At 42.2% G+C, this 17,715-nt stretch overlaps 1 protein-coding gene across 1 annotated transcript; it reads left to right on the forward strand.

Moving 5' to 3' along the window:
* Window positions 1-1,638: 1,638 nt before the first annotated feature.
* LOC125018043 (protein NLRC3-like) lies at window positions 1,639-16,572 on the forward strand. The gene is made up of 10 exons (XM_047601682.1): window positions 1,639-1,775; window positions 2,514-2,651; window positions 3,000-3,143; window positions 3,408-3,631; window positions 4,065-5,859; window positions 6,423-6,581; window positions 7,626-7,799; window positions 11,276-11,449; window positions 15,154-15,325; window positions 15,925-16,572. Exons 2-10 carry the CDS (start codon window positions 2,515-2,517, stop codon window positions 16,024-16,026), a joined length of 3,081 nt encoding a protein of 1,026 aa, XP_047457638.1. The 5' UTR covers window positions 1,639-1,775; window position 2,514; the 3' UTR covers window positions 16,027-16,572.
* The last annotated feature ends 1,143 nt before the right edge of the window (window positions 16,573-17,715 follow it).

Here is a 17,715-nt window from a genome sequence, read left to right on the forward strand (position 1 = left end):
GGAAATTAATTGGTCTCATTTGCTTAGTTCTTACAAAAAGATGATCTGTTCTACATCTGGATAGAGTTTGGTATAAGAGAAGTTCTGTACTTCACTATGAATCAGTCTGATGGAGAATGAGCTCCTCTGTCCCTCTAGTGTTTGCTGTAGTGGATGGGATGGATTGTCCATAATGGAGATCAGTTCATCCAGTGTCCTCCTGTCCCTCACTGAGACAAACGTCTCCATCTCTCTACCAATCACATGTCCAGTATTTCAGATCAGTTTGTTGATGCTACTGATGTCTTTTTGCTGGTGCTACTCCCCCAACAAACCACAGCAAAGAACAGGACACTGGCTACAACAGACTGGTAGAAAGACTCTAGTGACTCACTGCAACATTTAAAGACCTGAGCTTCCTGAGGAACTAGAGTCTACTCAGGTCATTCTGGTCCAAAGCATCACTGCTGTCCCTCCAGTCCAGGATGTTGGATAGATCACTGTAGTAACAACAGGACAGTCCAGTGTGGGGTTAGTTCACAATCCGTAATAAAGAAGTTCCCCGCATTAAAAATATCAATGAAAAAAATTAATAAATAAATAAAATAAAATTCTCAGAGTGGACAAGGAAACAACACCACCTGGTGGTCTTAAGAAGAACTAGTGAGTTGCAGGACACTCAAGTCTCTGTGGTAGTTCACTGCCTCTCAAAACAGTGGGAAGTTTCAATATATGTAGTTACTTCAACAGACATTTACCCACTATCTTTTACTGCCTCATCTCTAACTACTGCATTCTTCATGTTTTCAGCAGAGTAAAGCACAGTATTTTTTCTTTCAGAAACTAGAATCACTAATGAGGACGTTTAATTTATTGTTTTTAATGTCCAAGCAATATTAAGAGATATTTAAGAGAAGTTCAGACACATCAGGATTTTTAGCCTTCATTTTTTAAAACAGGAAGAGATCCAGATTTATCTCAGTTGTTCTCATGAATGTATTCCAGCATCCAGCACATACACTATAGTGTTCTTTTCGGGGAGGGTGTATGGAAACACAAGTAAAACCACTGCCAATGAGCCAAAACACTGTAAGTTCCAGAATTTACTGTCACACTTGCAAATAATACAACATTTCTTGTCCTTGAGCAAGACACTGAACCCCCATTTTCTCCCAGTGCAACTGGCACCATTTACCATTTACAACCAGGTGACATGTTAAAACAAAATTATCCAATAACCCAAAAAATAATGTTCATCTTGATTATATTCATCTGAAAGAAAATGCTTTAAGGGCAAGGGTGACTGGTCCAGAGACAAACCTCCAGTCTTCAGTGAAGAACCTGGACCCTCAGACATAAAGTAAGAGGCTGTTTCTACTGTAAACTGACCTGCTGGGAGATGATGATTTTAGTATGAATCATTATCATTTAGTAATTTGTCTAAATTGACAACATGAGCCAAAGAGAAATTGTCCTGTTCACGCCAGCAGAGACAAAGACATCAGGCGGTGAGCAACACACACACACACACACATTGTTTACTGTAAATGGAGAGGGGAGGAGCAGTGTAAGTGAAAGTGAAAGTGTTCACTCCGTTTGTTCAGACTCCATTTTGAGAGTATAGTACAGAGGAAGGAGGAAAACTGAAGCAGGGTGAGTGTTGACAGTCTTGTTCCTCTTTACTTCTTCTCCATGTGGACTGTAGAGGGAAGAACAGACAGAACTCAACACTCTACATTCACACAAACTTGCGACTGACCACGTAGAGTTCTTCTGCTTTCGTTAAACTGTGTAGGGTGCGTTTTACTTCCTGTTCTTGGTCAGAGTCTCTGAACAGTCTGGTTTGTTCAAGGCCAATCATCTACTTCTATTGGTCTAATATTTAGATTAATTAGGTCAGAGGTCACAGGTACCTTCCATTAAAGGAATACATTAGAGCCCTATTTATATGAATTATCTTCATGCTTTTAGGCATTTCTTTAATGCAAGGTTGTGCATTTCATTAGGATGATTTACCCCTATGTGTTCCCTGAGGCCTATATTTCTGCAGGAACTTTTCTCTTCAGTCAAATTTTTGAAATTCAGTGTCTTGTAATCTTACATGTCATTTATACTCTAGTGAAGCATTTTGCACATGCTGGACCCCATTGTGGAAAAACTGTACATGTACAGCCATAAATCCTCACAGATCAATATTGTTTTTCTATTTATGTTTCATAAATCAACAACTTTGAACCTGCTCAAAACTACCACAAATTCAATAGTTTTCAGGATTTTAACCCCTTAAATGCCATTGTGATTGTATGATATATTGTCTTTTGACAAAAAAAAAAAAATCTTTTACATAAGATAGCAAAAATTTAGTTGACAGCAGTACTAGTATGTTTTAGTTTTATGTGGTTTCAATTTTTTATTTTTGAACCATCTAGACAATGTTGTGCATGACATATTATGACCAGAAATAAAGTGACTGGAGAAGACTGACTGTAACTGAAGTTGATGTAAACTCACTGAGTGTTACTGGTTTACCTCAGAATGACTGAAGTTCTGAAGATGGAGGAAGAGGAGGATGGAGCAGAGTCTACAGTATCCAGATGTCTGTCTATGAAGAGTGACGAGTCCAAAGGTGAACCTCCAGTCTTCAGTGAAGAACCTGGACCCTCAGGCACAAAGTAAGAGAAGCTACTAACTCATTTATGACTAATTTTAAATCAATTCTGTCAGTTCCAGTATATTTTCTGTCCCTGAGGGTTGATTCATTTTAACTAAAATATATTTGCTGTTATATTTGATTGATTTCATGGCTCAAATAGAAATATTGAGACCTGTCTTCCTCCCAGCTTCTCTGACAGCTGTCAGTCTCCTAGAAAAGCTGGAATCTAATCTCAGAGACTGTTGCAAACATGAAACCATCTCATTATCTGCAGTAGCTGGAGTTTGTGTGTTTACTTCTACTGAAATTACTTTTATCTCAGAGTTTATCAGTGACTGATGAGAATAAAATATTTTTGTTTTTGTAGAGGTCAGTACCTCTGTAGATCTGTAGACCACTGTAGACTCTGTAGACCAGCGTCTACAGTATCCGGATGTCTGTCTATGAAGAGTGACGGGTCCAGAAGACAACCTCCAGACTTCAGTGAAGAACCTGGACCCTCAGACACAAAGTAAGAGATTGTTTCTACAGTAAACTGACCTGATGGAAGATGATGATTTACAGTAAATGATGCAGATGTTTTAGTGCAGGTAGGTAAGATCCTAGTCTGGGTTTAGAACCAGGAAGTACTGATGGTATTTCTGTAGTAAAACACCTGAGAACCTCCATTTCTGAATGTCCACTCATCAATATTCAGCTATATTTGTCCTAATGTTGAAGTTTGTGAAGATTTTCATCTGTAAATGATTTTAATGATGAAGAAATGTGTTGACAGAGAGCGGAAGAGGAGTCCTGTTTCTGTGGAGGAGCAGCTGTCCTGCTGTGCTTTGTGTCAGGATCCAGTCTCTAAAAGCTGTGGACACTGGTTCTGCAGACAGTGTATCACCTCGTACTGGGACCAGTCTGCTTCATCAGGACACTCCTCCTGTCCCCAGTGTGGACAAAGATCCACAACAAGACCTGGACTGCAGACAGCCAGTCAGAGCAGCACTGGACAAAGTAAGACTGGACATCTGTCTGCTGATGGACTCTTTTCTGGAAACCTGTTGATTTCATCCAGACTCATTGTTGTGTTCTACAGCATAGGGATTTAAGATCATTATAACTATCATTCTCAATGAACTCCCTAGTGAAATGTCGCTGCTTTGTTTCTGCTCCAGAGTAATAACAGCAGGACAGAGATGAGTGAATGCTGTGTATTACAGAGAGTCAGACTGACTAACAGCCAGACAGCAGCCTGAGACACAACAAGACACACAACCTACACACATCTTATCCTGCATATTGAATTAAAAAAAAAAAAAAAAAAAAACTGATGCATTGCAAATGTTTCCATCACTAACTCTTTACAACACATTTAAAAGTCAGTTTTCTGAGAATTCAAACAGGAATAGTTTTCTTTCTGTCTCACAATTGTTCTTCTTTCCATCAGTTGTTGTTCTTCAGGAGGTTTTAGATGAACATAAGATCAGTCTGAGGCGGAGATGTGAACATGTGACTGAAGGAACTGATGTAACAGGAAGAGGAACCCTCCTCAACAGGATCTACACTGAGCTCTACATCACAGAGGGGCAGAGTGAAGAGGTTAATAAACAACATGAGGTGAAGCAGCTTGAGAAAGTTTCCAAGATGAAGGCTCTCCATGACACTCCAATCAGGTGCCACGACATCTTTAAAGCCTTACCTGAACAACAGAGACACATCAGAGTGGCTCTGACCTATGGCGTCGCTGGTGTTGGAAAAACCTTCTCAGTGCAGAAGTTCACTCTGGACTGGGCAGAGAGTTTGGAAAACCAAGATGTCAGTGTGGTGATTGTGCTTTCGTTCAGGGAGCTGAACTTGATCAAAGATGAGCAGTACAGTCTTCTCAGGCTGCTCCATGTTTTCCATCCAACATTACAGAAGGTCACAGCAGAGCAGCTGGCTGCCTGGAAACTTTTGTTCATCTTTGACGGCCTGGATGAAAGCAGACTTTCATTGGACTTCAACAACAGTGAGGTTGTGTCTGATGTCACACAAAAGGCATCAGTCAACGTGCTGCTGACAAACCTCATCAAGGGGAACCTGCTTCCCTCGGCTCTGGTCTGGATCACTTCCAGACCTGCAGCAGCCAATCAGATCCCTCCTACATGTGTTGACAGGGTAACAGAAGTACGAGGCTTCACTGACGCCCAGAAGGAGGAGTACTTCAGGAGGAGATTCAGTGATGAAGAGCTGTCCAGCAGAATCATCTCCCACATCAAGACCTCCAGGAGCCTCCACATCCTGTGTGGAGTCCCAGTCTTCTGCTGGATCACTGCTACAGTTCTGGAGCACATGTTGACTACAGAGCAGAGAGGAGAACTGCCCAAGACCCTGACTGACATGTACTCACACTTTGTGATGGTTCAGACAAAAAGGAAGAAGAACAAGTACCATGACGGACATGAGACGAGTCCACAGGAGCTGATGGAGGCTGACAGGGAAGTTCTTCTGAAGCTGGGGAGGCTGGCGTTTGAACATCTGGAGGAAGGAAACATCATGTTCTACCAAGAAGACCTGGAGCGCTGTGGTCTGGATGTGACAGAGGCCTCAGTGTACTCAGGAGTTTGTACAGAGATCTTCAAAAGAGAGAGTGTGATCTTCCAGAAATCAGTCTATTGCTTTGTTCATCTGAGCGTTCAGGAGTTTCTGTCTGCAGTCTACATGTTCCACTGTTACACCAGCAAGAAGACAGAGGTTCTTATGGACTTTCTGGGGACAGACCACCAGGTCTCTGCTAAGTCTCTGGATGGCTTCCTGTATGGAACCATGAAGAAATCACTGCTCAGTAAAAATGGTCACCTGGACCTGTTTGTTCGCTTCCTTCATGGCCTCTCTCTGGAGTCCAACCAGAGGCTCTTAGGGGGTCTGCTGGGACAGACAGAGAACAGTCCAGAAATCATTCAGAGAATCATCAACAAGCTGAAGGAGATGAACACTGATGAAATCTCTCCTGACAGAAGCATCAACATTTTCCACTGTCTGATGGAGATGAACGACCTCTCAGTTCATCAGGAGATCCAAGAGTTCCTGAAGTCAGAGAACAGATCAGAGAAGGAACTCTCTGAGATCCACTGCTCAGCTCTGGCCTACATGATGCAGATGTCAGAGGAGGTTCTGGATGAGTTTGACCTGACGAAGTACAACACATCAAATGAGGGACGACGAAGACTGATCCCAGCTGTGAGGAACTGCAGAAAGGCTCGGTGAGTCCTGATCATTAACAGAATCAGTCAGTGGAGACTAATTTCTTTTTGATTTCTTTCAGGCTGTAAGTTTGTCATACAAAAACACAACACACATTCTGGGTTCAGTTAACACACTGTGTTTGTTAAAAGAAAGTGAATTCCTTCTTGGCAAGTGTGTAGTTTCATTTCTGCAGAGTAGAGTAGTAGGTAGTAAAGAGAGATCATCTCTCCAATTGGAACTGTTCACTGACTTCAACTCATTCTAAATGTTCTGGAGTCAAACTGAAGAAATGTTTTCATCAGCCAGATGTCTTCATTCTGACTGTGTGGATCAAATCACACTGACAGACTGTGGACAGTATGGAGCCTAAAGGTAACTCTATTTACCTCCTTCATCTACAAGATGAAACCAGAACAGAGGTTGTCATTAAAATTCTGCAGCAATGAGAGAGACTGAAGAGAGTGACTGAGACAGATGTTCATCAGATGATCACCTCACTATGTTTCATACTCATTCAATCTGGATCTAGAATGTTAATTATCTGATTTTACAACAGATTTTATATGTTTTCTAATCCCAGACTTACTCATTGTGGACTCTCAGAGACTCACTGTGATGTTGTGGCCCCAGCTCTGAAGTCCAACCCTTCCTATCTGACAGAACTGGAACTGAAGGATTCAAGAGTGAAGCATCTGTCTGCTGGACTGGAGAGTCCAAACTGTAAACTGGAGACTCTGAGGTCAGTTCACTGACTGGAGATGTTGTAGGTTTTCTTTATTTATTCAATTCAAACCATTGACTGATGTGTCAAATGTTGTTTCGTTGATAAATATAAGTATTTCCCACAAATGTAAAGAAGTTTCTTTTTCTCAAATATTTGTGTGTTTTCAAATGTCTGAACAATAGTTTTTTCAAATATTTGGCTCCAAATGGAAGTGAAAGACTTGAGCAGGGTTCATTTAAAGGTGACAGAAGTGGAGTCCTGACAGGGAGATGATGTGAGCCTCCACAGGTTCATGTTGTGCTCCATCAGTCAGTGAAGATGAAGTCAGTACTGTTGAAGCTGTAGAGGGTGTGAGGATGTGAATGAGGCTGTTGAAGATCTGATGATAGCAGATAAAAACAGGCTGCAGAGAGTCTGAGAGAGAGACAGGTCAGAGAAGGAAGAGAAAGATGAGAATGGAAAACTGGATGAAGGTGAAGTTAGGAGCTGTGATGATGTTGGTGGATCAGAAGCTGACATGGCTGCTACAGAGACAACCCACACAGCTGATTTCGTGAGGTGTATGTTAAAGCAGAGTCTCAAACAGCAGCCTAACACAGGCCCAAACATCCCAACAAAGCAGGATTCAGGCTCAGTGTGAGGATTTCAAACAGAACCTGGAGAAGAGACAGGACTATGTTGGAATGACTGCAGACAAAAGGTTGAGCTCATTTCCAGAGTCGAGGGTCTCTGACTACAAAGGTTCAGTCTCCTCTGGTTTTTAGCCTCCACCCAGGAATTAGTAACACAGCTCTACTGGAGGAGGGTTCACATGTCAGAGATACAACCAGGGACCAACATTACACCAGACTGAAAGTCACCATTGAAACTTTAATATCTGTTCTAAAATACACAGAGAAGTAGTGAATGGATGCTACAACTGGTGTTACATGTTACTGGGTTTAGTCAGTAAGTGATGATGTCTGTAGAAGACGTGATGAAGATCCACACACACACAAGGACAGAGTCACTCAAACACGTCTGAGTACATTTAATCTGCATCTTTTATTCTTTATTCAGGTTGATTAACTGCAGTTTGTCAGAGATCAGCCGTGATTCTCTGGGACCAGCTCTGAAGTCCAACCCCTCCCATCTGAAACATCTGGAACTGACTGACAACAACCTGGAGGATTCAGGAGTGAAGCAGCTGTGTGGTTTTCTGGAGAGTCCACACTGTAGACTGGAGACTCTGAGGTCAGTTCACTGTCTGTAAATGTCCGTCTCGTCTCGTCTCGTCTCGTCTCGTCTCGCCTCGTCTTCGTCTGCTTATCCGGGTCTGGATCGCGGGGGCAGCAGTTTCAGGAGGGAGGTCCAGACGGCCCTCTCCCCGGCCACTTCCACCAGCTCTCCTACCAGTGGGACATGCCTGAAACACCTCTAAAGGGAGGCGTCCGGGGGGCGTCCTCACTAGATGCCCGAACTACTTCAACTGGCTCGTCTCGATGTGGAGGAGCAGTGGTTCTACTCTGAGCTCCTCCCGAGTGTCTGAGCTCCTTACCCTATCTCTAAGGCTGAGCCCAGCCACCCATGGAGGAAACTCGTTTCAGCTACTTGTATCTGCAATCTTGTTCTTTCAGTCATCACCCAAAGTTGATGACTATCGAGGGTGAGGGTTGGAACATAGATCGACTGGTAAATTGAGAGCTTTGCCTTTCTGCTTAGCTCTCTCTTCACCACGATGGACAGGTTAAGCGGCCACAACACTGCAGACACCGCTCCGATCCATCTGTCAATCTCCCGCTCCATTCTACCCTCACTCATGAACAAAATCCTAAGGTACTTGAACTCCTCCATTTGAGGCAGGACTTCCTCCCCGACCCGGAGTGAGCAATCCACCCTTTTCTGACTGAGAACCATGACCTCAGACTTGGAGGTACTGATCTTCATTCCTGCCACTGGAGGTTGAAGTTCGACGAAGCTAAGAAGACCTAATCATCCGCAAAAAAGGCAGGACAAGATCCTCTGATCACTGAATTCCACACCCTCCACCACCCAGCTGCACCTAGAAATTCTGTCCATAAAAGTTATGAATAGAACCAGTGACAAAAGGCAGCCCTGGCGGAGTCCTTGGGAGGGTTGAACTCTGCTGACGTCACCTGGTGCTCCTTTGATACAGGGACTGAATGGTCCTTAGCAAGGGGCCATCCACCCAATAACCCCAAGAACCCTGCCGTAGACTTTCCCAGAGAGGCTGAGGAGTGTGATCCCCCTATAGTTGGAACACACCCACTGGTCCCCTTTCTTAAACATGGGAACCACCACCACGGTCTGCCACACACAGCCCTACAACAGCCAGAGCCTTGAGATACCATGGGCGGATCTCATCCTCTCCTGGGGCTCCACCACCAAGTAGTTGCTTCACCACCTCAGCGACTTCTACCTCAGAGATTAGACAGCTCAACCACGGGCCCTCCAGCTCTGTTTCCCCCAAGGAATACATGTAGGTGAGATTGAGGAGCTCCTCAGCATGTTCTTTCCGCCACCGGACAATAGTCCCAGGTAACGTCGGCAGCTCCCTGCCCACACCGTTTTTGGTGCCATCTTCCACCCCTGAGACACCGGACGGTTTGCCAGAACCTCTTTGGAGCCGATCGATAGTCTTCTTCCATAGCCTCACCAAACTCCTCCCCCACCAAACCACCTTGACAGGTTCTTCTGCCAGGCATTCCCAGCAGACCCTCACTATTCGTTTGGGCCTACCAGGTCTGCGTCTTCCCCTGCCATCTGATCGAACTCACCACCAGGTGGTGATCAGCTCCTCTCTTCACCCGAGTGTCCAGAACATACAGAACTGCTCCAATTTACCAACTATTTATAATTCAGTTTTGACTTCTGTCCCCAAGAAGTTTCAACAACATTCACACATTGAGCCTCCAGGTTCCCATGGACAATAGCCTCGTTAGAGCTCTATTCATAGGATAAGTTAGCCTAGGCACACAGTTCCCCCCATTCAAGGACAGGTAAGTATCAGCCATTATGGTAATTAGTGACCCCAGTTTCTGGTCAAACAAGTTTCTGGTGGGTGTTACCCACAGAGTTTATTCCTATTTAAACCTCAATTTCCCACTAGTTTATAAGAACTGAGGAAGCTACTCGGATGAGTGGTGAAACGTCTTCAAGAAATTCTACAAGTCCAGCTGACCTTATTCAACGCTTTTTTGGATTACCATGACCTGGATGACTGAGAACCTTCACAGATACAGAACTGCTGTTGGGTGCATAAGCACCCCGACCCGAAGGCGCAGGGAAACAACTCTTTTGTCAATCCGGGAGAACCCCAACATACAGACAGAGAGTCTTGGGGCAAGCAAAAAGCCCAGCCCGGCCCTCCGCCTCTCACCTGGAGCAACTCCAGCAAAGAAGAGAGTCCAACCCCTCTCAAGGATTTGAGTTCCAGAGCCGATACTTTTCTGTCAAGGTGAAGTCAAATATATCTAGTTGATAACGCTCCACCTCTTCCACAATCTCCGGCTCCTTCCCCGCCAGTGAGGTGACGTTCCAAGTTCCAAAAGCCAATTTCATCCGAGGATCAGATGCCCTAGTTCTTTATTGCTGCCGTTTCATTACATGCACCAATGCGGACAAAGACACACACATGCAATGGCGAAATAGTTGCTAAGTTCTCATCTCATCTTCCATATTGCTTAATCCTCACTCGGGTCACAGGGGTTGCAAGAGCCTATCCCAGCTGACATCGGGCGAGGGGCAGTGTCCACCCTGAGCAGGTCTCCAGCTTATCTCAGGGCTTATCTCAAGGCTGGCAACACAGAGACAAACAACCATTCACACTCAAACGCACACCTAGAGTCAATTTAGAGTCACCATCAGCCTAACAAGCATGTCTTTGGAGGTGGGAGGAAACCGGAATGACCGGAGAAAACCATTGAGACGCAAGGAGAAAAGCAAACTTTACCCAGAAACCCGGACTTTCTTGCTGGCTAGTTGCTAAGTTGAGTATGTATATTTTAAGAGTTGTAAAAACAATGTTTCAGGTGAGATATTGATTCTGGATTATCTTTATTCACCGGAAGGGAGTTTCGGTTGCAGAACCTCACCGCATGGATATTTTGTTTTATTGAGTGAAACTCCGTTTGATTTTTGTTTGGAATATGATTGGATTCAGATGTTGAGCCAGAGCCTAGACTGCCATATTGTCAAGGTTGTGACATCAGCAGGAGCTTCATTTTGCATCGGGAAATGGAACCTTCAAACCATCTTCATGCAGATGAGACAACACAAAATCACACTACCCGGGTAGATGGACAATTTCACACACATTAAACGTGTACAAACCTTGAAATTGACTTGATCCTGACTTTTTTTCTCTTTCTTTTTGCGTTATCGTTCTTTGTCATTTTAAGCAGTGTTACTGTGCATTATTTTACTGTTTAATTAAGGATTACCAAGTGCTATATTTTAAGTTGATACAAAGTTTTGATGCTGAAAAGGAAATTCAGTCTACTGAAAAGGTTTCTATTCTATGCACTTCTGCCAATAAAGGAATATATTTCTTTTTTAACAGCTGTCCGTGTTCTACTCCTTGAGCGAACTTACATCTTCTGATTGGCCTAAGTTAAAACTATACATGACAGTCATCCTTTTTCCCATGTACTATTAGATTGTGTTATATCTACACGTTACATATTCTACATCTTTTATTCTTTATTCAGATTGAGGAGCTGCAGTTTGTCAGAGATCAGCTGTGATTCCTTGGGACCAGCTCTGAAGTCCAACCCCTCCCATCTGAAACATCTGGACCTGAGTAGAAACAGTCTGAAGGATTCAGGAGTGAAGCAGCTGTGTGGTTTTCTGGAGAGTCCAGACTGTAGACTGGAGACTCTGGAGTGAGTTCACTGCCTGTTACTGTTGTAGATCTGATATGTTTAATCACCAACTGAATCTAATTTATGTTCATCCAGAACTTTCCTCCATAAATCTGTGAATGTCCTATAATACAAAACGAGTGTTTGTAGCAGAAACTGTAGACAATATCCACTGTCCCAACCCACTAAAGTCCCAACCCGTTCTCACTCCCACCGACAATTTGCCACGCCCCTAGACCTCTGATAACGACGCGAAAGGTACCATTCCTCATCTGTATGAGAAGCTCTGGGTTCTCAAATGACTTCAATGTAAACCCGCTCTTGGCGTTAAGAGACGCTTAGATCAGAGGTTCCAGTCCTCCATTTATTACATCAATAACCCGTTCACAGCGAAATATGACGCTGAGATCCTTAATCTGATTGGAGAATGGAGGACACTCTGCCCATTCTTTTTTTCTCACTATTTTAAGCATTTCTTTTAATGATATCGTCAACATTTCTCAACACAAACACATCTGAGTATCACTGCTAATTCAGCAGTAAAGCACCTTCATGTTGTGGCCATCACTTTTTTTTCCTCCTTTGATTCTGAGAAATAAACTTTTATTCGGATGGTTTCGATAGCGAAAAAAGCCTACACTACCCATAAGCCTCTGTTGTTGGTTGCCCGTTCTCTTTCCCAAGGCGTAATATACCGAGGATTTGCCACGCCCCTAGACGCCTGATACTGACGCAAAAGGTACCCTTCCACGTCTGTATGAGACGCTCTGGATTCTCAATTGACTTCAATGTAAACCCCCTCGCAGCGGTAAAAGACGCTTAGAGTAGAGGCCGCAGTCCTCCATTCACTACAATAATAACCCGTTCGCGGCGAAATATGATGCAGAGATTTTAAAGATTTATTCTAATGAGATTGTCAATATTTATCAACTTAAACACATCAAAATATCACTGATAATTCAACAGTAAAATAGCCTCATGTTATGGCTCTCACTTTGAATCATTTCTCCTTCCATTCTGAGAAATAAACTTATATATTCTCAAGATCCATTTCAAAACGTTATGTCATTGAACACACCCTTTTTTGGCGGGATAAAGCTGCCACGGAAAAACAGTAAAAACACTCCAAAAATAGCACTAATAATATTGTTAATAGCATATCTCTACATATGATATCAACATATAGGTTGGGAATATACCTTCCTGTTTGAAAATGAGTGGATATATGTTTTCTGAACCCTAATATCAGCATCCTAACCCTGAAGAAGAATTCAGGAACTAAATTTTTTTTCCAAGTCACAATACACAACATAGATTTTGTGGTTCTGATGTATTCTCTCTATTATGTAAAACTGTGACTGTGACCTTAGCAAACTTTGCTTGGGTTTTAGGGCCTGGGGAGCACAACAATTTGATCAGATTTCAGCTTTGTCATTGGTAAGAAGGTGAAATCAGGTTTCTTCAAGGTTTCAACACTAGTCAATAGCGCCACCCATTAGTTTGCCCTTAGGTATTATAGTAGAGATCAATAATTTTCCAAAACCGTTGACCCTGTGTCTGTAGCATGTTTTGTTGTTGAACAGTAAGCCTTCAAATGTGTATCAGGTACAAGGTTCAAAGGACACACCTGAGGAGCAGGACCCGCCCACAACTCTCATACTGACGTATGTTACTCCCCAGGTCAAGACCTTTCAAACAATGTCATCACTGTTGTCCTACGACAAAGTTTCATTTTCATCTGGCTCTCAGCCATGGCTTTCTCAGATGTATATCCAAAGACCTCTTTCTGGGCCAAGCTGGACGAAATCAGTCAAACATATTTTAGGGGATATTTAGTGATCAAATTTATTCAAGATATCAATTTTTGTCTTATACACAGTGATACTTATAAATTAGGACAATTTCAGAGCTAATTTCACACTGTTGTAGTGAGGTTGGCATTTTTGTTATGCAAACAGAAATATATGAGGATCACTTTGATTGACCACAGAACCTTAAGATATTTCCAGTTTAACAGTTTAATGTCATATAGAAATCTGTACAAACCAGGATCACGGCTTCATCCTTGATGGATGCCACGTTGTGGTTCTTCTCATGGTTATTTTTATACATACCTGATGTAAATGCTATGACAAACAACTTCCTATAGTTGGTCCAGTAATGACTGCAAACACTCCAATCAAGACTCATTTATTATTAATCAAATGTATGTTTTGGAAAGCATATGATGTAGTGACATGTACATAAGTGGCTCATTCCAAAGATTAGTCACACTATCAAAGTAGTGTCTGACGAAGCACTAACAGAAAATATAAAGAAATAAAGAAACCCTGCCACAAAGTGAACTAAATACTGTGGGTGGTATGGCTTATGACTGCACAACAGCCTACACACTTCTGCCTAACTCAACTATAACAACAACTACAAACGTCAACTTAAAAAATAAAATCAACATATCAAAGTAGGTAAAGTACCTTTTGTTGGGTCGACACTGACAACATCACAACTAGGTCCTTCACCTGGACTTTGATGATGATCAGTTGACACTGAAAAAAAGAGATTGAATATTTACTTACTGAAAATCTTTGGTGAATAAAAGTTGTGAGCGTGAATACTGACTGAATACTTTGATATATATATATATATATATATATATATATATATATATATATATATATATATAATACATTCACCCCCCACAATAAATTAGACAAGAATGTTCCCTCTGTAACAACTGTTTTCCCTACATCTTTTAAAAATAATAATGTTACCTCCATATCCTGAAGAAGTTCGTTGGCCCCTGAAACTCTTCCTCCAACTCAAGATTCCTCTGAATCACTAATTTTTCAAACTAAAGAGGAAAGACATTTTGACAGAACTCAGTGACACAAACAAACACATAACAAAGCAATCCGCATGACATAACAAAACTGATAATAACAATGGTGGGGCTATTTGACTATTTAGCAACATACAACTCCTTTAATGTTTCTAATAGATTTAATCCATCATTGGAGGATTAAATACCTAATGCTGCAGTAGTCACGTATAGTCGTTACTATACTCTATCTAGCAAGCATGCTGAAGGACACAGCAGCCATTTTTAAAGGTCTTAAACTGCTTCAAAAATCAGACGCCTTTGTTTATTTGAAGCTTTTCTGGAGAAAAAAATTGAAGTGAATCAAGCTAATCTGTCTTTCTAAAATATTTATCATTTTCTCAATGTAGTCATATATTTTTTACATACCTGCATTACAATCAATCAGTTTCTACTTACTCTTTTTCTTCTTTTAAGAAAGTCTCTTGGTTCTTCCATCAATCTGTGGGTACACTGGTTGCGTCTGATAGGTTGGAGTTCAGAGCGTCCAAAACTGACGGGAGTGGTGAATGAATCTATAAATATGTTTTACGTGTGAAAAGAAAATAATAAATCTGACAAAGCATCAAGTACGTTATATCTGTTCACTTTCAGACCCTGAATCAGTCTGGAAAACACTATGTGATTGCAGAGCATCTCATACAGACGTGGAAGGGTACCTTTTGCGTCAATATCAGACGTCTAAGGTCGTGACAAATCGTCAGTATATTAAGCCTTGGGAATGAGAACGGGTTGTAAAGTCCATGAAGTTTAAAGACTTAAACACAGTGATGTTGAGCTGAACATATAAAACCTGAACACATTTAATTATTCAGGATTTAATCTACAACTTTTATTCTTTATTCAGATTGAGTGACTGCTGTTTGTCAGAGATCAGCTGTGATTCTCTGGTCTCAGCTCTGAAGTCCAACCCCTCCCATCTGAAACATCTGGACCTGAGTAACAACAACCTGAAGGATTCAGGAGTGAAGCAGCTTCTTGATCTTGTGAAGAGTCCAGACTATAAACTGGAGACTCTGGTGAGAGTAGAGGGTTCCAGTCAGTCCATGCTGCTTTCATCAGTATCGTCCTAAACACAGTTAGTATCAAAGATCCAGTGTTTCCTGTAAACCTGCAGCTTCTCAGTGAAGCTGTGAGAGGAGAATGGAGACAGGCTTCAGGATTGGACAGAAAGACAGAGAGAGAGACAACAGTCAGCCAATCAGATGAGCCAGAAGCTTGTTGTGATCATGTGTTTGAGTTGATGTGAAGACGACTGTTGTTGTTGTGTTGATGTGTTAAGGAAATAAAGCTGGATTACAGCTGACAGCCTTCCAAGATGTATAGAGACACTGGTGGTCATTCATCACATCTGATCAACAACTGATCACAGCTCTGAGATCAGTCTGACTGAAGCCTGCACATCACAGAAGCAGCATTACATTTAGTAACCATGTGCTCTGTCTACAGAGCAGAACCTCTGCTGAGGTCCACTCATCACATTTGTATATATTTGCTCCAGTGCTGCTCTGAACAGGACTGAAGTCCCTGCTGCTCTTTCTACTGGATGAGCTGCATCACTGACTGACAGCTGATGAATGACAGCTCATTTATCTCCTCTCTTCTTTCTTCTCTACAGATGGAGGTGATGATGTTTGTGAAGAGGACGGTGTGTGAGCTGAGAGAGGATGAGCTGTGTCCTGATGATCCAGAGGTTGAAGCAGCAGCAGCTTGTGTGTAGAGAGACTCTGACTGAAATGCTGCAGAATAAACCACATATCCTGACACTGTTGGAGCTTCTGTTCAGTTCCAGTGGATGTGTGTATATGCTGGATGCTGGAATAGAATAATTTATATTTATGTGTGATATGATATGGTCTATTCATGACGGTAAAGATAAAACAAAGATAATTGAGTTTTCTCACCTTAAATTTTAACTAGCGTCTGTTAACAACCTGATACTCACCTGTGATTAGAGGATGTAGTTCAGATGAACCTAGGTGGTAGTTTCTTTTCCTGCTCAGTGGTTCTCTAAAGACACATTAATGACCACAAAGCTGAAAACTGTTCAGGATCTGCTGTACGGGTAATATTCAATATTTATATTCATATTTTTTAATTATTTGTTTTAAATGCCACTTCGCTTTTTCAGTCAGCCTCCGTTATTAAAAAATATAAAGATAAATTAATCCATATATGAGAGGTTTTCATAAAGTGTGATTAGTCTGATTTATTGCTTGGATAGAGAACTTTGGAAACAACAAATTAAACATCCTAATGATTTCCATTCGTTGAGTCCTAGTTTTCATTTTGTTCTTGCTGACCTGATTGACGCTTTGTGCCAGATTGTTCTTTTGTTTCACCGTGAGGTTCCCATACTATGCCACCATGTGGTAGGTTAGGATGCTTTCAGTCAGTCATTCATAGACCATGTGGATTTGGCATCAAAACTCCTCAGCTTCCTGAGGAGGGCAAGGTCCTTATTATGGTTCCCAGTTATTTGAAGTGTGTGACCTGCTCCACCTTCTGATCCTTCATGCTGACTGGCATGATGGTAAGTGAGGGGTTAGTGCCATCTCCCCTCTCTTTCTGTCTCTCAAGCAAAGCTCCTTGGTCTCAGTGACACTGAGGTGGAGAAAGCTGTTGTCGAAGCAGGAAACAAAGGTCTTGATGAAGTGCCAGTAGGATATGTTGTCTGTGCTCTGCAGACAGACAGCAAGGCCCATATGATCCACATGCTTAATGAGGGAGAGGCCATTGTTGTTCTCACACTGTATTCACTGTATTGTATGTACATCCAGGTCTCACAGGCGTCTCAGGAGGAGATGGGGCTGTAGGTTGGTTGGTTTGACAGGTGTGCCAAAAGTGGAATATTTTTACCTGGTGACAAGGTTTTAGTATTGCTTCTGATCCCTGGGTCTAGCTCGGAAGCTCAATATACTGAACTAGAGACAATCTAGTATCCACTCCAGATCGTCCACAAAAATGTCTCTGTCACGTCAAAATGAGCTGTCCAGTGCTGAAGTGACCTCTCCTTGTGTGATCCTGGCAGTAGAGGGGGTTCAGAGGAGCTGTCCAGTGCTGAAGTTCAATTTCAATTCAATTCAATTCAGTTTTATTTATATAGCGCCAATAACAATACAAATTGTGTCAAGACGCTTTACAAAAACCAACCTGAAACCTCCAGAGCAGCCTGAGGGAAAAACTCCCTTTAACAGGAAGAAACCTTGAGCAGAATCAGCTCATATGGAGGAACCATCTGCTGAAGACCAGCCGGAGAAACAGAGAAGATAGAGAGAAAAGTTTTTGCAGGAGAAACAAGATAAACAAACCTCTGTCATAGATACAAACATCAAGCGGAAGGAAACATGTAGGATCTAGTAATATAACACACAGCTGATGATCTGTGACAGTTTGTGAGTATAACAGG

The sequence above is a fragment of the Mugil cephalus genome, chromosome 12 (assembly GCF_022458985.1).
Source record: "Mugil cephalus isolate CIBA_MC_2020 chromosome 12, CIBA_Mcephalus_1.1, whole genome shotgun sequence".
Lineage (NCBI taxonomy): Eukaryota > Metazoa > Chordata > Actinopteri > Mugiliformes > Mugilidae > Mugil > Mugil cephalus.